This window comes from Platalea leucorodia (genome assembly GCF_965183815.1).
Source record: "Platalea leucorodia genome assembly, chromosome: 4".
Taxonomy (NCBI): domain Eukaryota; kingdom Metazoa; phylum Chordata; class Aves; order Pelecaniformes; family Threskiornithidae; genus Platalea; species Platalea leucorodia.
Window position 1 is genome coordinate 102,624,865 of NC_138826.1, and position 22,847 is coordinate 102,647,711.

The 22,847-nt window shown below is 41.4% G+C and overlaps 2 protein-coding genes across 5 annotated transcripts in view; one reads left to right on the forward strand and one right to left on the reverse strand.

Moving 5' to 3' along the window:
* PTPRZ1 (protein tyrosine phosphatase receptor type Z1) overlaps positions 1 to 9,735 on the forward strand; it is a gene marked incomplete at both ends in the record, with an annotated part of 144,846 nt that extends 135,111 nt beyond the window's left edge. The window contains 8 exons of the mRNA XM_082308438.1: positions 440 to 586; positions 2,718 to 2,811; positions 3,104 to 3,177; positions 4,201 to 4,329; positions 5,812 to 5,958; positions 6,249 to 6,391; positions 7,025 to 7,160; positions 9,595 to 9,735. Of these exons, the coding sequence (XP_082164564.1) occupies positions 440 to 586; positions 2,718 to 2,811; positions 3,104 to 3,177; positions 4,201 to 4,329; positions 5,812 to 5,958; positions 6,249 to 6,391; positions 7,025 to 7,160; positions 9,595 to 9,735 (1,011 nt within the window). The remainder of the gene's footprint in view (positions 1 to 439; positions 587 to 2,717; positions 2,812 to 3,103; positions 3,178 to 4,200; positions 4,330 to 5,811; positions 5,959 to 6,248; positions 6,392 to 7,024; positions 7,161 to 9,594) is intronic.
* Positions 9,736 to 15,643: 5,908 nt separating this feature from the next.
* The window catches only part of AASS (aminoadipate-semialdehyde synthase), a 34,028-nt gene continuing 26,824 nt past the window's right edge, over positions 15,644 to 22,847 (reverse strand). For 3 of the 4 annotated variants that reach the window (XM_082310836.1, XM_082310835.1, XM_082310839.1), the window contains 5 exons: positions 22,582 to 22,677; positions 20,528 to 20,643; positions 20,259 to 20,347; positions 19,756 to 19,932; positions 15,644 to 18,164 (listed from right to left, as the gene is read on the reverse strand). In XM_082310836.1, coding sequence (XP_082166962.1) covers positions 18,046 to 18,164; positions 19,756 to 19,932; positions 20,259 to 20,347; positions 20,528 to 20,643; positions 22,582 to 22,677 — 597 coding nt within the window. In that variant the 3' untranslated portion in view covers positions 15,644 to 18,045. Of the gene's footprint in view, positions 18,165 to 19,755; positions 19,933 to 20,258; positions 20,348 to 20,527; positions 20,644 to 22,581; positions 22,678 to 22,847 lie in introns of those variants that run through there. The other variant, XM_082310837.1, reaches the window with a different exon arrangement.

The following is a 22,847-nucleotide window of genomic DNA, read 5'->3' on the forward strand; positions in this document are numbered from 1 at the left end:
TATTTGAAAGTCTATTTCAGGTTTCAAGAACAGGTGGTTAGATTCCCCAGTGCCTTTCAATAGAAAAAAAAGGTAATCAACAACAGCATGGGCACTTGTTCCAAAGGATGTGAAAGAGAAAATAGAGGATAGCAGTAGGAACTGGGAGTGATCACTTTATTGCAAGAAAGGCAGGGAGAGTGAACATGAGATACCACAGGTGGTGGGGATTTGGTATTATATCATATATACATTGCAGGTGTAGTTCAATTCTGCTTGTAAATGTGTGCTGTCACTGCGAGGGACAGCCTTCAGTGTAGTGGATCACTTTTGAGAAAACTCCCCTACAGCAGCACGCTGTGAAGAAATACTGACCACGTCAGAAGTGGCAGCTTAGCCAGAGGTGTCCAGGGGTATCTGAAAATAATCAGAGCTCGGATGTTTGGTTTTATTTTCCTAGGAGCAATACATCTTCATTCACGATGCACTGGTTGAAGCGATACTCAGTAAAGAAACAGAAGTCCTTGAGACTCACATTCATGCCTATGTTAATGCTCTCTTGATACCTGGACCGACAGGAAAGACCAGACTGGAGAAACAATTCAAGGTGAGCTCTCCAAGATAGTAACATGAAAAGCTTTAGGCTTGCAAGCTTGAATGACTTAAAAGTAGGTATCTCAACACAACTTTCATTAGCTTTCTCTATCTAAAATTTAACTGCTGAGCCTAAATTCAGAGCAATTTAACAAATAAATGGAGTCAGTTCGGACAAAAGAATTATTTGCATACTCTTAAACGAGGAATTTTAAAAAAAAAAAAGCAAGAGCATGAGAAATAGGCCAGTAAGTAGACTTTGGAAAATCTAACTACATGCCTTTGCACGAAGATCCCAAAGGTAAAACAAGAGTCTGGAAAGATGTCATTCTGGCGAAAATGTCATGAGCTATATTGGTCAATCAACATATTTCCCTCAGTGTACAACACTGGCCAGAAGACAGATTTCACCTGAGCAGGCAATAAGTGAACGCTTTGGTGCTTGTGGATGTGGAGATCAGCGTGTACGTGCATAGGCTTTCAGTCACCCAGAGAAGGAGCAGACGCAGCCGGGTAACAGCCCAGAATCTGTGAGAGAAACAGCTCATTGACTTGTGGGGAGAACGTGAGGTCTAGCTCGCTCACTGGGTCACTGAGAGAGGAAACACAGAAAATCCTACCTTTTCAAATGAATTTGAATCCAGAGAAGTAAATCACACTTAAATGTTTTCCAGATTATGTGGCAAAACAGACTTTGCTCTCCCTAATTTAACAGGAAATTAATTATTAGAACCTTTCTCTCTAAGGATTTTAATTCTAAGGAGGACTGCATGGGATAATGTGTATTCTTTCTACGGTTAGCTATTGGACCATAAATAAAAAACTTAGGCAGATAAGTCCATAGGAAATATCAGTAGATAATGAGGCTATGAAAAATATTAATATATTTATTTTCTGAAGTATTTTGGTCATGTAGGCACAGTAACTAGTATTCCTTCAAGATAATGAACAATACAGAACAACAGAATAAGGAAAACATAACAAAGGATTTCACAGTTTGCTGCTATTATGGCTTGAATGATCTGACAGTGTTGCACTGTTTTTTCCTAGGGAAAAGTAGGGACTCTTATCTCAGCTGTGATGTGCTTGGAGAAATAAGCATCCCACCTTTCCTACACAGATGAAAGAATAAAACACATAATATAAACAAACAGTGTGTAAATATGTATAAACACAGAGTGTGCAGTGCAAATTGCAGGAGCCATGTAGAGCTTCAATTTCAAGAGCTTAAAAAAAAATATCAGAAAGGGACATGTCTCATTCAATCTCATTTTCCTTTGCAAGCTAAAATTATTCAAATAATAACAAAAATGTGGAGTCTTGTTTTACTGAAGAACTGTTTTAGATTAAAAACAACTGTGGTCTAATTCATTTTGATAGAAATTCCCTGGTTTGCTATCTGTTTTTCCAAAGCAGGCAGCGTCTGAAAGCTACACGTGCCCAGCCCAAAACATCACAGAAAAGTCTTTTGAATTCTTTTGAACATTATGATTAATCTGGTTGATTTTTCTAGCAATCAAAAAAAACCCTAAAAACTAGGAAAAACCTGCTTTCCAAACTTACTACACACCTAAGCAGTATATATACAGCATTGTGGTGTACATACTCAATCCTTCTCATACTCTTGTCTCTTTGAATTGTATTAGTTGAAACAAGTAAGTCAATGAGACCCCCCCAGATCAGTCCTACTTTCCTCTCACAGGTTTGGAGAGAAAATCAGGAAGCTCATAACTGGGATATCTAGAGATACCTCACATCAGGAGCTATACTATCTGTATAACAATGCAGATTTTTCTGCACAGACATTTGCTGTTTTCCAAAACTAAAGTTACACAACCAGCTGTGCAGGCAAAATGGAAGTGACACCAGGATGGCAACAAGCACTGGGGGGGCTGGAACAACATAAAGTGGCATTTCATTTGAAGACATGCTTATGGGCCCAGGGCTCGAGAATTATTTGAACTGATAAAACAGTGAAGAAAAAAAAATTCTGATGACTTGCTAAGAAGTTTAGCCAGATAACTAGATACCTAAAGTTAAGAGAGACAGCTAGCCTGCAATACATGCACCCTTCTGTTTAATGCAGCTAATGAAGGAACTGCTGTTGTACACTTTTGTGACCTTTTTTACCTTCCTTGTTTCAGTTACTGAGCCAGTCTAACACACAGCAGTGTGATTATTCAACTGCACTCAAACAGTGTAACAGAGAAAAGAACCGAACTTCATCCATCATTCCTGGTAAGCTTGTTCAAATCGGCTCTCTGGGTGGCAAGCTGTTTATGGACTCTGTGTGTCAAACCTTTAATCTTTCCTCAGCAAGAACTGAAGGCATCTGCATTGGTGTGGAGCAATGTTCTGTAAAGTACTTTTAGTGAAGAGATTATTTAAGTACTACACATAGAAAACAAAATAGATGGCTGGGTATCCTGATTGATGGAGCTTAGTGTTATCATTATTATGAGATATGCGAGATAATTGCTAATATATGAGTCATTGCGACATACATACTAGTTAATGACTTTTTTTACAGTGGAAAGATCCAGAGTGGGTATCTCATCACTGTCTGGTGAAGGGACAGACTACATCAATGCTTCCTATATTATGGTAAGTCAGTGACCATTGGTGAAAAACAATGTCCCATTGTATAGCTGTTTTCAGAGCTGCCATGTGCCCGAGTTAGGGTGGCACAGTTCTGATTTTGAAAGCTCCTTTCTTCCATTATTCACGCTGCCTGAAAGAGTTACTTCCCCCAGGAAGTATTACTGCTGTTATTACTGTTCTTCAGTTTGGGTAAGTGCATTGCACTTTAACAATCTGTAGAACCAGAAATCCCATCATAGTTTTAAAAAACTGGTAAAGCTAAATGCCACCTATGGAAGGATCTTTTGAGATGAACTAAAAGTGTTAACTAACAACAGGTTAGTTTTTAATGGCTGTATTGTGGTTTGCCTTCCTACCTGGTCACCTTACAGAGCTTTTGGAACTGGCATAGCCCAAGGCACCATAGCTCATCAGCTTTCTCTTTGTTCCCTGGGTTTTCTTCAACTCTTTTTCCCCTCATTAGCTGAGAGGGAGGAGTAAATGCTTCCTGGACATTCAGGATAGAGGCAGGAAAGCTCCCTGCAGTGCTGTGTGTGCATGAGCCTCCATCAGGTGCATTAGTGCAAGGGAGCTCTCTGTTGTGGTAAGAACCTGGGACCTGGGACATCTGTACAAATTGAGAGACCACTTGGGATTTTTGCAGATCTTTCAAGTATTCTTTTATTGGTTTCATGTCGCCAGCTCCTCTGGAAGTCTGGCTAATGTAGAACAATTAGCATGTGTGTATGAGTTAAGGTATTTTCATTCTGAGTTGGCTATTCCAGTCTCCACTGATTTCTTTTGTCTTTTTTTATTTCTTATTAAATATTTTGAAGTTTTAAAAATTATTTCAGTGTAATTGATTTTATTCTTTTCATCTGGAAAATACTGCAAGGGAAGTTTTATATTCTTCTAATATTTGCAGGAAGCCAAAGGAGTCACAAGTCTGCGATTTATTTTCTAGGCTTCTGGCTCTGTCCACTAGAAGCGTCCTTTAAATGTTAATAGTTAGGCATCAATTCTGAGTCTGTTGATTTTGTTTTGCAGGGTTATTATCAAAGTAATGAATTCATTATTACCCAGCATCCCTTACTACACACTATCAAGGATTTCTGGAGAATGATATGGGACCATAATGCCCAGCTAATAGTCATGCTTCCTGACAGCCAGAATATGGTAAGTTTTGTGGCTGATTGTTATGGGTTTATGTATTAATTTTATTAGTATTACCATTTTGAAATATGCAGGATATGAGACAATATCTTGGATTTTGAAAAAAATGATTAATAATACTGTACTGAGTGTAAAATCCCCAAATCATCTAGTGGAAATCTGGAGATCCTTGTCTGGGCAGATTGCAACTGGCATGAGAAAGTGTTGAATCATTCCTGTATAATTTATAAAAAGAGCCAAAGGCAGAAGTAACCGTTATACAAGGTTTTTGCTCCAGGACTTTTACTTTAGTTCTAATATGGCTTCTTCAGCCATTATTAGGTAGGGGGAGAAATATGAGGTTGTTTTTCTTGCTCATCTCCTAAAGTTAAAAACAAGTGTTTAGCAGGGATTTATCTGACTCTAAACAGCAAAGGAAGCTCACGTGTTCATCCCACATGTGTAATTTAATAACAAATGAATATGTTTTTCAGTTACTAGAAGTGCAGGAATATCTGAGAGCTTTTAGGTTGGTACTTAGAGAAATCTTGAGGTGTGAGAGGGCATCGTGTTTGGTAATGAGTTTGGAGGAAAACCATGCAAATGCTTTGGAGAGTCTTGCATGATTGGAAAAACATGTAAAACCAAGACAATGTTTGTTTTTTTATTCTCATCAAATATTTTATGAATGTTACAATTCCTATAAAACAGATGGATTTTTAAGTTAGCCCTTGTAATAAGCGAAGTTGTTTTGCCAGGAGGTGCTGGTTCATTATGATCCCAGTAAGAAAGACACTCAGACTCTGTAAAGTATCATTTAAAATGCTATTTATTAGAGCTAACACTGTAAAGGAGTATAGACAATCTTACATCCCATCAGATGGATGCTGGGAACCCCGAGTTGTGCAGCATTGAACGTACCGCTGATGAAGGTACATCATGCCATGCAGCTCCCGTCCATGGAAAGGTTAGCCCCATTTTGGTCATTCAAACGATTATAGGATTTTTCTTAAAAGAAAACAACTCTGTTCATCATTTCTGCTGCCAAACAGAAAGGATGTTCTCATGAGAACTTCTTGCTGCACTTTATCTAAATCTCAAGGCCATGCAAGTGGCATAATCATCGGTACAGAGCGGGAGCTGCCTGCAGGCTCTTAGGTTACAATCCACCAGCTAAGTTCATCCTGTGGCCATGGGCTACAGGCACCCCAACACAGCCTGATGGCCAGGCTGGACGTGTGGCACAGCGCAGCACAGCACGTGTTGACTGTTACGTGGGTCGCTGTCTCCACGGGGTACAGCAGTCTTCTGGTCAGCATCACTACAGAGGTGTCTGAAAACCATCACTTCTGATGTTTGTAATCCCACTCAAATTCTGATTTGTCAATTTAAATCTAGCTGGCTGCATTGATTACATATGTGACACATTATTTATTATATTGGATTAAGTTTTATGTTAAGAGCTCAACATTACTTACTTTTATGGCTTCTTTCTTTTTCCTGGAGGCTGAAGATGAATTTGTATACTGGCCAAACAAAGATGAGCCTATAAACTGTGAGAGTTTCAAAGTTACTATGATTGCTGAAGAACACAAGTGTCTGTCTAACGAGGAGAAGCTCATAATCCAAGATTTTATTTTAGAAGCTACACAGGTAACACTGTCATAAACATGTAATTCAGGACTTGATTTATTCAAGGTAATGCCTACACTTTGTTACATTTTCTATGGTAAATGAGTGATAAAATTCCATGCCCTTGAAACACTAGGGAAGGAGTAACCTCTGTAGGTAATGTGGTGGCATGGGGAACAGGGTAGTCCAGCCTCCACAAGAGTGGGATTCTCTATCTGGAGACTGGAGCCGGACTGGAACAGGGTGAAGGGTAAGAATGAAGACAGTCAATCTTTTACCAAATTGATCTATGTTTTTTTTCACTCTTGTAGGATGATTATGTACTTGAAGTGAGGCATTTTCAGTGTCCAAAATGGCCAAATCCTGATAGTCCTATTAGTAAAACTTTCGAACTGATCAGCATCATCAAAGAGGAAACTTCCAACCGTGATGGACCCATGATTGTACATGACGAGTAAGAACTGCAGCTTTCAGTTTGTTTTGATGGGTTTTGGTAGAACCATCCTTTCATCTCATTTAGAGTGAAAGCTGCTGAAACAAGGCAAAGTCTGCACCTAACAATAGTGCTGCTGCTTCTGTTTCAGCTGCATCAACAAGCAAAACATTTGTATTTTATTGCACTTCAATTTTTTCTTTTCAGTTCTATCATTTTGATGATCCAGATGATTATCGAGTAGGGCACTGGAGAGGAAATCAATCAGGGCTTCATTGTCTATTATTGAAGGAAGTAAAACTATTTAGATGAGGCACCTTACCCTTCTCCAGCTGTTTAATAATGGCCAAAAATACTGAAATGTTGAAATACTGAAGGACCTGAGGCTTTCAGGGTTTGGTTAGTAGACAGTTGTAGGGAAATAACTCTAAGACTGGCTTTTAAAGATTCTCCAGAAGTTGTAGCCAGGTGCTGTGAAGGTTGTGTTAAGGCACTGCTGGGCAGGCCTATTTCAGAAAGTGTAAAGATCACATGACAGATATTAATCTTACCAGTACCCTGGATTTTGTATTTTCTCCAGCTGTAGAAACTTGATCCAGTTTCTAGAGACTTTTTTTCTGTGTTTTGTTTTGTTTTTTTTTTTACTTTACAAAGGCATGGAGGGGTGACAGCAGGCACTTTCTGTGCATTAACAACACTGATGCATCAGCTGGAAAATGAGAACTCAGTGGATGTTTACCAGGTAGCGAAGATGATAAATTTGATGAGGCCTGGAGTCTTTACAGACATTGTAAGTACTAAGCAAAATGTGTGCATATTTTTTTCCTATGTGTGGTATTATTAGCATGCTTAGATCTTAGGGCAACGTTACTGAAGCATTGGCATCTTACTTTCTGCATGAGTTAATCAAAACTGTCTTCCAGAGGTGCTGTACTGGACCTGCTGCTTATTCCAAAACAAAGTATTTCCCATGAAAACCTGTTATGTGGTTATCAAGTGGTCATAATCAAGATGTGCAGAGCTGCCACCACCATCATAAAATCTGCACTATGTCATGTAAAGGAAGTTTTTAATTCAGCGGGAATAAATTTGTACTCCAGGTAGCCCCGAAGTAGTTAACCCTAGTTTTCCATTTCAGGATAAACTTTGATCTTTTACAATCTGGTGAATGATCACATGACACCATTGTCACTGCACTCACAGAAAGAAAAAAACATGAAAAGTATAACAAATAAGAATTACTTACTAAGTCAGTGTCATATGAATGAAAATTCATCACGGAAATGAAAAACTACGAACTCTGCCCCTTTGGTCATACCACTACCAGTCTCACTGCTATGGAGCTACAATGGATGTAATAAGGAGAACACTTCAAGAGTGAAACGTTAGGGCTAGCATTATCACATTTTTGACAGCAAAAACAGGACATGACACAGGATTCACAGATCTGTCCGCCCCTTGTGCTGCCCAGCTAGCCCAGACTGAGGTGCCTGGCAGACAATGCGGTGAAAATGAGAACTCTTCCCACCTCAGCAGCAGCATTAGGACCTTCACTCCTTTTGCCCCAGGAGCCTCCAGCAAGTACCTGAGCCCTTTATCTCAGATTTGCAGTTTCCCATCCTCCTACTGCAGATTTTCAAATTCGTTGATCTTTCTACCCCATATCTCTTAGTGCAACCTAATAGTCCAGACCCCAAACCCCACTCTATTTAGTCTGTCTTACTGCTCCCCACTCCTTCAATCACAGAAATTCTTCATCCTCATATATCCACCCTAGAACCCACAACATTCCTCTGCCCTTTTAGACCATCCACTGTTACTTGGTGCAGCACAGCCTTTGCTATGCCTGCACTCCTGAGATGCTGCCCTGCACAGAGCATCCAGCTGTTTTCCCCTTCCCAGCCCACACTGCATCCCAGCTGGCTTCTGGCACTCCCCATTTCCCAATGCACCCAACTGAGAGCCCCTGCTCCCTCTAGGCAGTGGCCGCCTCAGTGAATCTTCCCACAAAGTCTCGTCTCTCTTCCTACACTTGGCAGGGTCTTCAAAAACATAAACAGTAACTGCAAGTACCAAAAAAAAGGAAAAAAATCTGCCTGGATGATAGAATTCAGAAGGCAAAAATTGAGCACATAGAATCGTTAAGGTTGGAAAGGACCTCTGAGATCATCGAGCCCAACCTGTTAACTTAACTGCCCGGTCCACCTCTAAACCATGTCGCTAAGCACCACATCCACATGTTTTTTGAATACTTCCAGGGACTGTGGTTGTACCACTTCCCTGGGCAGTCTGTTCCAATGCCTAACCACTCTCTCCGTGAACAACTTTTTCCTAATATCCAATCTAAATCTCCCTGGCACAACTTGAGGCCATTTCCTCTCATCCTGTTGCTTGCTACCTGAGAGAAGAGACCAACACCCACCTCGCTACCACCTCCTTTCAGGTAGTTGTAGAGAGCAATAAGGTCTCCCCTCAGCCTCCTCTTCTCCAGGCTAAACAACCCCAGCTCCCTCAGCCGCTCCTCGTAAGACTTGTGCTCCAGACCCTTCACCAACTTCGTTGCCCTTCTTTGGACACACTCCAGCACCTCAATGTCCTTCTTGTAGTGAGGGGGCCAAAACTGAATGCGGTATTCCAGGTGCGGCCTCACCAGTGCTGAGTACAGGGGGACGATCGCTTCCCTAGTCCTGCTGGCCACACTATCCCTGATACAAGCCAGGATGCCATTGGACCTGAGCACACTGCTGGCTCATGTTCAGGCGGCTGTCGACCAACACCCCCAGGTCCTTTTCCACCAGAGCTTTCCAGCCACTCTTCCCCCAGCCTGTAGCGTTGCATGGGGTTGTTGTGACCAAAGTGCAGGACCCAACATATTCAAGGGCAAAAAAAAGGCCAACAGACAAATAGTACCCCTAATCCTGACCCCATTCAATCAATGGGAACTTTGCAACTGACTTTAACAAGGATCAGATTTAGCACATAACATTTCCTGAAAAATACAGTTTTCTCCCCAACCTGTACTGTGTTCCTTAACGTGCTTTACATTGTGTACAGGGGGAGCCGTTAGTCAGAAAATTAATAAAGCTGCTAAGTAACACAATGAGTTGTGGAGCACAGTACATTAACAGACTGACACATCAGCTGTTAATTAATTTGGAGTAACAGTGTTACAAGATAATCTAGTCTTACTGCACCACACTGACTATATCCTCTTTCTTCTCCAGGAACAGTACCAGTTTCTGTACAAAGCTATTCTCAGCCTTGTCGGCACAAGGCAAGAAGAAAACCCTTCAGCATCTATGGACAGTAATGGCTCAGCTTTACCCGATGGAAACGTGGCTGAAAGTTTAGAATCTTTAGTTTAATTAACACATCAAATTAAACACACACATACCTACATCACACCAGTCACACCTGGAGTTTACCATTAATATTTTCAGTTTTATACTTGGGGGGGCGGGGGGGAATCTCTCCAGTCACTATATATATAATCAGATTCCAGCCGTTGCTCAAACAGTCATTTCTGTTACATATGACTTTATAGCAGAACTTTTATCATTAACAATGTGTGCCTTTTCTGGAAAGATTTCTTGTAATACGTTGTTACGTCTGGACTAACTTGATTGACTTTTACAGTGTTTCTAAGAATTGAATTGTGGTATGTTTTTTCAGTATTAGTTTTTTGCTTTACTTTTAACTTAAAATTATCATATTTATAGATGTTAGGGGAGTCTTAATTACAAACAAACATGTCATGGTTTTAGTATTTGATTTATTTGCTGTATTTATAACAATTTACATTTGCTAGAAATATAACTTTTAATATAGTAGAATGTAAATAAAATACTGTTCTCCATAACATTCAACATTTTAAGACTTCAATTAGGCATTTAGAATAGTAATCTGATACTTACTGTAAATACTGCTACTTCTGTAGTGATTCCATGGACCAAATTTATATTTATAATTGTAGATTTTTATATTTTACTACAGAGTCAGTTTTCTAGTTCTGTGTAATTGCCTTGTTAAAATGATGTAGTCCAGTATGTTTTTATTTTAACAAAGTCTTCTGATATATAATCGTGCATCTTAAGCAATTAACCTTCATATAGCTGCATGTGATTTTAACTTTTTGTGGGAAATAGAAATTATTCGTTTTGAAATGAGAAGTTTTTATGAGAATAACACCTGTACTCGGCATTGTTAAATTGTTTTTACCTATGGCATTGCAAAAATAAATATAAATATTCCAGTCTGTGCTTAGCGGTCTACCACATACAGTAAACAGTCTTCACTGTCATATGAGAGAGCTTTTACTTAGAGGATAAGGACTCAAGACTGACGTGGAGATGGCTGCTCTTCCTGTGGAATCTGCAAGTTCAGAAGACAGTTTTAGAAACCTTTATGTTTTGTTATTTAATCTCTGCTCCACTTCCACCCGTACCCATAGTGTCCACGTTAGGCTGTCCCCAGCCTCCAAATTGCCTTAATTGCCCACTTGCAAGACTTCTCCACGCTGGTTTCGCTTCAGATCGTTCATTCAGCTGCTGAGCTCTTCGCTGCCTCCTTTGGCAAAGCAAAAGCCAAACTCTGGGAAGCAGTAAAGCGAGTAATCTCTGCAAGCACAAAAGCAAAATGTTTCAACTTGGCCACTCAATTATGTTCTGTAACCTTCTGAATTGGCAAGAAGAGATACTGATTGTGCTGAAGGTTGCAGCACTGAGGAGGGCAGAGGAGCCTGGAGCAGAACAGATCTTTGTTTAAAACTAACAGAGGCCGTGAGAGCAGCTGTTTTCTCACTTTGGTACATTCAGTCGCTACCTAGAAATATTGAGAGCAGAGATACGGTTCTAGACCAGAATGCCAAAGAAACTAATGGACAGTATCTTAGATGAAAAATAAGGATGGGAGATGACAGACCTGATGTGGACTTGGGAGATTTTAGGAGACAAGTCCCGAGGCAAGGGTGTGTGAGAGATCTCTGTGTGTCAGCAGATAGATCTAGACCCCTTCCGCAGTGTGGGATTGAGGATAGGTGGAGCTGCAACAAAGCCAAAACAATTTTAGGTTTAGAGGAATCTACACAGGGGAAACTTCAAAAAATCCTCATAGTGTTGATACATGAAATGAGCGCAAAGGTGCTAGACCAGGAGACAGAGTGGCACAGAATGACAGAGTAACTAGCAGTAAAGCAGACTTTTTCCTGCTCTTGTCCTCTTTTTAAAAAAAAAAATCATGTAGACAAAATAATCAAGACAATGTAACATATAGTTTGTTTTGTAAAACTGTGTTAACGTATTAATGCGCTTGAATTCTCTTTTACACTTGACCACTTGTCTTCCTAACCGCAGTAATGCAGTCCCAGGCATTATGGAGCGGCTGAATCCCTTGGGCTCAGGGCCCCGGGGTTTCCCTGTCCGCCAGAGCCGAATGCAGGATGGTTCTCCTGTCTCAGCCCAGTTCCCCTCTGCAGGTCCGGCCAGGGACCACGCCGGGCACGTGTGCCACACAGGGGGATACACACACACGCACACGCACTAGAGCGAGTGGTAGAAACAGGATTCATCACACAGAAAATAGGACCAGGATTTAAAAAGAAGGCAGGACAGGGCACAGACAGGCAAGGGTACTGGCCAGCAGCCTGCTTACATGCACACATCCCCTTTTACCCCTCTTCTCTCCATTTTCCCCTTGCTTATTCTTCCCCTATTCACCTCGATCCCTCTGTTTCTCCACCCTGGTCTCCCTGTCTCTTTGTAGATAAACAACCCAATTACCTTTTCTTCATGGGCCCCAGTTTTGTTACATCCATACCCAAATGTGAAACCTCTGATGCTGCCACTTAGATCGTCTCAGCCGTACAGGGTATTATCAGCAGTTACCTTGCTATTTCTGGCCTTGCAAGCTTTTCTTTCCAAAAGGTCTCTACCACAGTTTGGCCTTCCCCCCCCGTAACTCCCCGTGTGCCACCCACGAAACGCGGCCAGCCTTCATGGTGCTCTTCCTAACCTGGGTCAGCTGCTCGCTCCTGCTCTCCTCAGCAGTTGCCCTTCTCGTCCCCAGCGGTTTCTCGGGTCTGTGCAGGGAGCTCAGCCGCGGGCCGGGGGCAGCCCTGTGCCTGCAGATACTGGTACTTGCCACTCTAGTTCACAGCCGTAACTAGTTGGTTGAATAACTCAGAAATGTGGGAACCTACTTTTCTGAGCCAAGACATCTTTATTCACATTTTACACTTTTTTTTTTTTTTTCCTGTGGTCCTTGTCATACCTGCGTATTTGCTAATTCTGAAGTCTGGGAAGAACAGGGCTGAGATGACGCTTCTAAGTGCAGCTGAACTTACAATGTATCCCTAGCCAAGTTAAACACCTTTGAAAAATAGGATCTAGATTTTTTTTCTTATTATATTTGTGTTATTTTGGGGGCGATGAGAGTTACAAATGTACAGAACAGGCTCATTGTCCCAAATGATACACATTTTTACACCACTGGTGAATTACACATCCACTTTCTTAGCAGCTTTCGGGCACAAAGCTGGGGTACACAAAGGTGTGTAGCAGTTGCTCTTTGCAGAAGGGAGTATCTTCTGCTCCCAGGTGGCCGGGGGTCCTTACTACTTCTTCTAAATGACTCAGGTTGACCGACACCCTCCGCTTGCACATCTCGGCTAACGGGGACAGCGATGCTGTATAATTCCCCCCCTCTCACTCCAAAAACATAGACACAATTTTTCCTTTTTTAATCTCTAGGGGCGCCCATAGGAGAGAGGTTAATTGTGATCTTATGGCCATTTGCAAACTATATTCCGTAATCTTCCTATCATACGCTTCTGCTCTTCACCACAGGAGCACACAACAGAAGAAACTGGAATGCTCATGTGCTACTTCTCCGGCCTTTTTTTTAGGAAAACTGGCTTGCAGGCTCACATAACTTCATGCTTTTTATTTTGATATCTTCTATTCATGTATTTACAGTTTCATGTAGTTGTGTATACAAAGTCTTTTTTAGGCCAATTAATTCTACTGTTTTTCAAGCCTCTGTGGACCAAAAGCGAAAAAGGAATCCTCCTTTCTAAAATCCCATCTTGATATAACTGTTTCTTTCAACCTAAATGTTTTGCAGACATTTTAAAACGATAATCCAAGGAATCAGCTGTCGTTCAAGGTTTCTTCCAGAGATGTTTGTAATCACATTCATCATCTTAGCATGCTGACAAGTTATTTAAAACATAAGTGCTTAGGATAATCTCTTTACTCACACATATTGGTTCTGATCTAGAAAAAAATAAGAATCATAAAAAATCTTCTGTAATCTTCAACTGTGATGGATTATAGATTTTAATAAATGCGTGTCAGTTCCTCTCTCAGACAAAGGCCATATTCTAATTAATTTTTTTCTTGTAATCCAAGCTACAGACTCAAAAGACATATAGCCTGCCTTTTCAAACTGGGTCAAGTGTGGAAAAGATGTTATCTATCTCCTGCAAGAAGCAGGATATTAATAAACAATCTCAGTTTAAGATTTCTTTTTTTTTACAGAGCTGTAAGTCGTGTGTGCCAAGGAAAACTTGATTAGTGAGCTTCCTCCTAAGAAATCACAAGTGAGTAGAGAATTGAAAAAAAGAAGAAAACTTCAGTAATTTACTAACATCACCAACTTTTTAGGGATTGTGGTGGTGTGATTTAATGCCTGCGGAAAAGCTCTACAAAAGTCAGCAACAAACGATGGCGAGGAGTCATACAAACTCATAGCTATCAGTGCAACAGCGTAGTAAAGACCTTAGCATGGACTTTGAAAATCAGTTGCCTACCCTAGTTAGCAATGTTTGATCACAATGCTTTACCTGGCCCCGTTCGTCGCGGCATCCTAGGATAACGTGTGTTATTGCAGACGGGTTGAAATTCTCTCTGGTAAATGCTTACTTCAAGAGGAGTTTAGCAAAGTTAAAGTCGTTTCTCTCTCGAATTGTTCTGAAACGTAAGCAAAGCAGGGCTGGGGAGCAGAGGAGCCGTGTTGTCTTGTTGGGATTAAAAACAGAAACGGGGACCCAACTACTGCCGTCGGTCTGAGGCGTCCTAGGCTACAGTCCTGGTTTTCACTGCCTCCCTGCAGCAGGGCTAAGGTCTGACCATCCATTTCTCTTTCCCAGGTTCGTGCTTTGGTGGATTAGGGACCTTACTTTCAAAGGGACAAGAGGGAAGAGAAGTCTCCCAGGGCACCTGGCCACAGTTCCCCTGATTCCCCTCTGTTTCCAATTGCATTCTCTTCTTTTTAGAACCAAAAAAGCAGACACCCCCACCTAAACTTCTTGTTTACTGAACTCATTCCCTTGATTTAGCAAAGTCACATCCCGAGACCCTGTGATTAGTCACAGTGTATTTGAGATGGTCTGATTTGCCTTGATAAATTCTGCTGGACACTCAAAGCTAAATTTTTTTTCTCCCCATCCTCGTTAGTTTTCCAGCCTAATCACAATCGCTTTACCCCAGCTTTTTTTCCCCTTAAGCGGCTATTGTGCTATAAGCACATGCCCTTTGGCTGGGAGTCACACTTTTGTGCTCCAGTTCCTGAAGAGGGACGTAATTCTCGTCTGCCGGAATATCGGGGCAGAGAGAGCGTACAACACTGAGGCAAGGGAGTCCGAGTGTAACGGGGCTCGAGCACCTCCATCTCAGAAAGAAACTGGGACCTTATCTGGCATGGAGAGCTGGCACTAGAATAAATTCCAGAATGAAAAAATAAGAGAGACAGAGTGACAAACAATCTGTTCCTTGGAGCCTGATGTGAACAAACAGCTTAAGAGCCTTTCGGCCCAGGCAGCGATAGCAGAAACCGAACGCATTCAGCCGAGCAAGGCAGGGAGACACCAAGCTTTCCTTTCTTCCCGGGGTACAGGGAGACATTACACATGTACTGTTCTGTAGCTTTCCACTTAAGTAGTTGTCCTTGTGCCCAAGCACAAAACATGTGCTAGAAAAATTGCATCTCTCAAGATTATAGCTGAAGGTGATGTCGAGGTACAGATATATACGTACATAATTATATATATGGGTGTTAGATGTGGATGCTTAAACAATCCTTGAAGAGTCTTCTCTTGGGAGTCTAGCAAGAAGTATGGAAAGGTATTTCATGTACATAGAGAAGCCCACATCTAGACACCCCTTCAATATAACCATCTATGTAAAAAACCCAATCCCATTCCTATACATCTCATTAGACTGTACAGATGACATGACAATGAAACACAGGTTTTCAGATTTATTTTTTCAAGCAATCTTGTGTATAAGATACAATTATCTCTCCAATAATATGCAAAGAGAACTGAGAAGTCTAATCTTCATACAAAAGCTGAGCAATACATTCATTTAAGCCTAAACTTAGAAAACAAAAAGCAGCATTGCACTGGGAAACAGAAATATATTCTGATGATACAAGATGTTTCAAAAATAGTAGCAGTGTTTCTTGAAGAAAACACTCTGTAGTGCTCATTCTTTTTGTGCTCCAAAGATATTACATACTTTTTAAACATTCCAAATTTCTTTGCATACTGCATTTCCTAGGCAGAAAAGCAAGCAAGGTGCATGTATATGTACAGAATCACAACTCCACGGTTGTGTATTTGTGGGTAAAGGAGGGAACAGAGAATTCTGGAGTGAAATCCTAGTCTCACCCAGCGCTGGATTGGAAGGGACCAGTAGATACAAGTCTAATTTTAATCCTTAGTGCTAGGCCTTTAATCTACCGGGGGAAGGAGGAGGCAGCAGAGAGCAGATCACTCACTGCAGGCTCCGTCCTCACCCCAGCTGCAGGCACCAACCATCCAACAGACCAGCAGCCTGTAAGGTCAGCGGGAAGCAAAGCCAGGATTTCATCCAATACTCAGAACGTGCATGGCACTGTAACAGAATCCAAATTTGACAGTACAAAAGCATTCAGTGGATCAGTATAAAAAACCCTCCTCTTTTTGACAATAATACTCTGCCCTTCATTCTTCCTTCTCCCTTTGGCTCCTTTCACCCTCCTCTTTGTTGCAGTTGCTTCTTCATTACATGTGCACAAAGAAAATCCAAATCCTGAGTAACAAGACTTGGAGATCAAAACTTTAGCTATTTTTATGGCTGCTTTTCCTACCGGGCAGAGCAACACCTGGAATTCCAGCCCCTCGGGACCGTGATAATAGCACTGTGCTTCTCAGGAGGTAAAAGGCTGTGCGTTTATCAGCAAAGTGCGCTTGTGAGCAAAGCTGAAAGCAGACAGCTTCCAGCATCAGTATTCAGCTTTAGAAAAGGGGAGATCCAGACAGTTGCACAGGTACCAGTGCAAATGGTATCTGCCCACAGCATTGCATCTCGCAGGCCTAACTGGTGAAGTCTAAGCCATGCTTGCATTGCAAGGTGGTGTAGAAATCCCTGAGCAAAAGCCACAGAAGCAGCCCTGAACTGAAAGGAAGCAACTGCTGCTTTGCCAGAGAGAAGCTGCACTCAGGCTAAAGTTCAATTCTGGGCTGATGCAGCTAAACTGCCCTAGAGCCGGGCCGGCACGCCTGTGCAGCACAGCACTTAGCATCAAATGAGCTGGTACGCTGGCAAACTCTCATCAGTCTAAAGTGGCACTGTACCGAGCAGTATGGACGGGCTCCCAAATGAACGCTTCAAAAGCATGATAGCAAAAGGACATAAGCTAATTCAAAAAGCAGTGATTTAAACCTCTAAGCCTACTGCATTTCAAAGCTGCTTATACTACACAGTCTATTCCCTTTGTAACAGTACTTAACCTGGACGAGGCACACGGTGTAAGTGGAAAGAGTAAACATGTCATTTGGAGCGGCTTCTAAGCACATTAACTGTGTTGTATTTCAGAACGCCCTTCCTAGCTGCAGAGCTAAATGCTAATGTGCTCTCCTCACAGCACAAGGCAACACGTAACAGCAGGTATTGCAACATATCGCAACCAGCTTCCACTCTGTGACGGGAAAAGGCAAGGTTAACTTCCTCCCTCCTCCAATTAATTTAGGTTTACATTCATAGGAGAGGGATTGCAAAAATGTTAAGATCTAGATTTCAAATATTTAACAACTGAACATTTTCAAGATTTACAGGACCTTATTTGCTAGTAGTGCAGAATTGCTAAACTATTTTTTGCATACTGTTATTGTGAAAACATTGACAAATACTGTTAAAAGGGACAAGACGACTTAAAATTGAAGTATCACTTTCATCTCTGTTATCCTGATAAATTATTTTTACCACAGGAACAATCAAGCTTAATCAATGGAATTCATTAACCAGACTTCTCCACCACAGAAGAATCCACTAATAGATTTTTCTTCAGCATAAATTTGTCTCAATAATAACCCTATACAGTTAGAAGATAAACTCTGTTGATCAAAAAAACACAAAACTCTCCCGAGATATTTTAGGAAAGATATAAGGAAAGATCTGATTGATGTTGAAACATGTACATTAAAGCGTAACAGTTTTAAGAGGAAAATACCACAATTCATGCATCTGGGTTTCTACAGTTTCTACGTCAAAGTCAGGAGACCGGTTTTACAGAAGGCATCGTTTGTGTGCGACGCGGCAGGTGCTGCCTTTAGCTGGTCCAAATTGTGATTCTCAAAGGCGGTGGCGGGGGGGAACCAAACAAAGCCAAAACCCGATTCAATCCACGGCTTCCAGTTACTGTTTGATAACGCTGTGAGTACTGTACACAATGCCTTCTGCCTGAACACGTGCGAGTATTGGTCCGTAAACATTCTTTGTCAATGGTATAACCATACCTTTGGCATCTATTTCACCTGAGATAAAGGCCGGGGGGGGGGGGGGAGGGAAAAAAAAAAAGAGTTAAGTGCTGTACTGGGTTTACACGGCAAAGCTCTGGCAGCGGGGCCGCAGGGCGGCCTCGGTGAGGAGAGGCCGGGGCTGCCCCGTGCCGGACACAGCCGGTTCCAGCCGGCTCCAACCGACCCAGGGCAGGGCACGGCTGAGCCCCTTGGCCAAGATGGCAGTGCCCCAGGGAAAACAGACTTAAGAAAGGGCAAAACACTGCACGGCAGTGAGGAGCGAGGAAAAAAGTGTGAGAAACAGCCCTGTGACACCAAGGTGAGAGAAACAGGTGGGGATGAGGTGGTCCAAATGCCGGAGGGAGCAGAGACTCCCCTGCAGACCATGCAGAGACCATGGTGGACCAGGGGAAAAGCGTGAGGAAGAAGGAGCAGCAGAGAGGAGCTGTTCTGGACTGACCACAGCCCCCCATTCCCCATCCCCCTGCGCCCTCGGCTGAGGGGTCAGGAACGGAGGAGTGAAGTTGAGCCTGGGAGAAAGAGGTGGGGGCGAAGGTGGTGTTTTTTCTGTGTTTCTCACTATCCAAACTTATTTTTAATTGGCGATAAATTATTTTTCCTCAAGGTGAGTCTGTTTTGCCTGTGAAAATAACTGGTGGGTGATCTCCCTGTCTTTATCTCAACCCATGAGCTTTTTCATCTCATTTTCTCCCCCTGTCCTGCTGAGGAGGGGGAGAGAGCAGCTGGGCGGGCATCTGGGGCATCTGCCAACCAGCCAGCCACCACAAGTAAGAATATCCATTTGCGATTATATAAATTTTAATGTTTATATTTTTACACATAGATATATGCAGATTTATCCACCTTGGCATTATGTTCTCACACAGCAGTACTGTATTAAAGAACAAGGGAAAAAAGTTTGAAATAGTAGCATACACAGCTTGAATTTAATTCATAGAGCTGTGAAACTCTGCTTAAGTGAAAAGCACCTAAACTGCAAAAGTTTGTTTTTTTGTTTTTTTAAATTACAAAAAAGACCAAAAAAAAAAAACCCAACCCCAAAGTTTTTGCTCATTTCAGTTTACCAGGAGAAGAATGAAGTTCTAAAGATTAAGAGGAAGCAAGGGGAAATCACACTGTTTCCTTAAACATGGTGATGACTAGGCAGAGTCTGCCTGTTTATATATGCACACACAACATGATCAGGTAATAAGCCCCAGGCCTCAAATTTGATCAATGCAGAAAGCAACAGTGGAGGTCACTAGTTTGTTCAGCACAGGTATATTTTAGCCTGCTTCACTGTGGCACAATCAATTGTAATTTACCATACCAAAGGTCCCCTCTACACCAGTGAAACATTTAAGATTAAATTACTAAAAATCTCTACACATTAAGAAATTGAGTCACTGAAACATCCAAACATGCAGATTAAAAATTCCTGTAAAGACAACCGGAAAAGTTTGATTAAATTAAAAAACAAACAAACAAACAAACAAACAAACACAAACATGTATATACACTTCAGAAACACTACACATCTGCTTTCTACAGGCAGGAAGATCCAGAGTGATGAAATACTGTTGCTGAAGCCTGAACAGTCACTTACCATCTAGAACCATCTTAGCAGCAATAGCCGTGGGGTATCCTACTGTTTTAGCCATCGCAGAATATCCTTTGTTATCACCATAGACAACCAGATCAATAAATTTGTTTTCCAAATGACCAGAAGGATGCCTGAGACCTATTTCATTTCTCATAACAATCATATCTCTCTCTCCAGTGCCTATGAGAAAAGCATACAAACTATTCATTACTTCTGTTTCAATCATACGAAGATGAGGCAAGGCACTATGCATACACAGCATGTATATCAGGGAAGCGACTTAAGATAGGGACTATTAGGGAGGACAGAATACTAAGACGAAAACAAAAATTTAACAGGGAATGAAAAGGATAAATTGAGGGAGCAGAGAACATCACAAGACATTAAAAAAAAACTAACATGAAGGTTTTTTTAATGAAGATGAACAAACTAATCTAATTAAGGCTGATAAGAGATTATTTACTTGTTCTGCTCAAAGCCATGAAAAAGAAGAATTTCTCACATACCAAAGGGCAACTTCAACTCCATGTGCTTTGCAAGAGCCCCCACAATGGAATCTGCTGCTGGAACTAGTTCATCTCCCAATAAACCTAGCCTGGCAGAAGAAATGAGACAGGCTTACATCATTGCCTATCAACAGCTTAGTCTCAGTTTTGTAATTTCCAGCTTGTTCAGCATACCAGTTTAACAGTCTCAGCATGGACCAAAATGAGTAGAATTGCAAACTTTTTTTTTTTTTTTTTTTTTTAATTTAAAAATCACTGGAACATTTTACCATTCCACTGCCTCCAGCTGACTTTTGTCCTTTTCCAGTTTGCTAAGTACAGCTTCTTTAAGAACGTGGTACTCAGCAGGTGACTTAATTCCAACCAGTTTGCACATGAGCTCTTTCTGTATTAAAAGAAAAGAAAAAAAGTTCCTGAAGGCCTGACATCTGTTCCCACTCCTTTTCACTCAAGGTTTCGAGAGCCTACTGCTCCACTAAGCTCAGTCAATATCCAGGACTTCTGAGAAGACGGGTTATGTGTACAAGGAAAGTGAGATAGTTTGAGACTTTTAATCGCAACAAGTGAGAATAGGTGCCATCTTTTCCTAAAATACTTTGTACCCCACCACTCAGCTGCTTTTTAGTCCTATCCCTTCCTCTGGCAGTGAAGAAAGAACATAGAAATCTGCATAAACAAGGAACACTGGGAGGATGTTAGGGTGAAAGAGAAGCCACCTGGAGACAGCCAGAGAGTCAGGAACGTAAGGATATCTTTCAGCTGGTCCAGAAATGGAGAATGTCCCTTTCAAAAGGAAGGAAACAGACAAACGAGGCTCTGGCAGTCCTGGGAATATTACCAAAAAGCTTTCTGAAGATTTTTGTGTGTGTCTGAAAGCCATTTTGTGCTATCTAGATGCTAATTATTGCTTGCTTCATTCACAGCAAGACAGATAATAAACAGAGCTATGAACAACATATGAAGCAAGCAAGAACTGCAGAGTCTGTTTAGAAGCTCAGGTTAGCCTATCTCCCCTGCTTCCCAGGCACAGCAGATAAAGGGAAAGTACTAAGATGTAACAACATTGCTAGGAAAAGGTTTGCAGTGAGACTAATGAGTTCATAGTCATTTTTACAGATTACTTGACGCTGCATACTTATTCATTGAGACTAGAAGGACTGGAAATTCTAGCCATCTTTGCAAAGAAAACTTGAAAATATCAGCCCTAAAACTGAAAGTGGACAAAAATAGTATCAAAAAAATAGAAGTAATTCCCATACGGCAGCCCAAAAACTCCTGGAGTTTGGGAAGATGAGCAGTGCTGTATGTTAGTCAGAGACACGCAAGACTGGGCCTCTTCACCTTGTGCTTTCTTGGTTTTGAGAACACTCAAGACATTCTTAACTTGAAACAATGGCATCATCAGAAAAATACTGTGCTCTCCTCAGACCATGACACAGCATAAGCCTGGTGTCTTCTTCCAGATTAATGCTGATAAAAGCACAAGGAACGAAACAGGAGACAGATCTGAATTTTGTTCATCTGAGTAATAAACAAAGTTACACTCTCAGGGGTTTGCAAAATGGAAGAAAAAAATTCTCACAAGACAGACAAACAGACCTGACAAGTAATAAGCTGTTTGTCAATTCAGCTCTCTTTCTTTACACCATACCGAAATATGAAATCCCTGTTTTGCCCACAGAGACAACCAAAACTTTGATTGTCAAATGTAACATCAGCACATCACAGGAGTCATACCTTGGCCGAGATTAAGATGAAGTGAGGCATTAGTAAGCAAGACAGAAAAGCAGCATAACAGCAGTCAAAAAAAAAAAAAAAAGCTTGTACAGAGTTTTAACAGAAAAACAGATTTTAATATACCCATTTAGGCATGATCTCTTACTTCTTGATGCCCTAAAAAATACTTTTACACTGAAGATCATGGGCCAGTACCAATACGGACACTGCAAACTCACAGCACTGAGGGCTGGATTCTGACTACCAGAAAATTTAAGACAATTCATAAATATTGCACAGGACCTCTGAGGGTCATCTAGCCCAATGCCCTACTTGAAGCAGGAGTACCACCAGCACTCAAGTCAGCAGTGGCTTTGTCTAGCTGAGTCCTGAAAGCCTCCAGCGTCACAGACTCCAGAGTCTCTCTGAGGAACCTGTTCCAGCACTGGATAACACTCCTGCTGAAGAAAATCTTCCTAATTTCCAGGAACAAAAAGCAGAGGAGACCAGGATGCAATACAAGATTCCCATTGCTAAGCACACCCAAGCCTAGCAATAAGAAAAAGATTAATAAAACAGAGGAAAGAAGGCAATCAGAGTAACTCACCCAGGTTAGACGTGGCGTGGTTGAGCTTAGCAAAGGGTAAGGATCTGGGTTAATTAACCCTAGTTTTACAAAGCCTCCCATCACTTTGGAGTATCCCTGAAATAAAAGAATAACATGGTTAAAAATAATAATCACTTGAAACTGAGGTGAGTATTTCTCCTTGGTTTGAATGTAGTGGTGGACACAACCATGGTAGTGTTAAGCATTATTCCCACGGGAAGACAGCCACAATAACACGATGCCAGTGGGGTTACTGCTACAGAGCA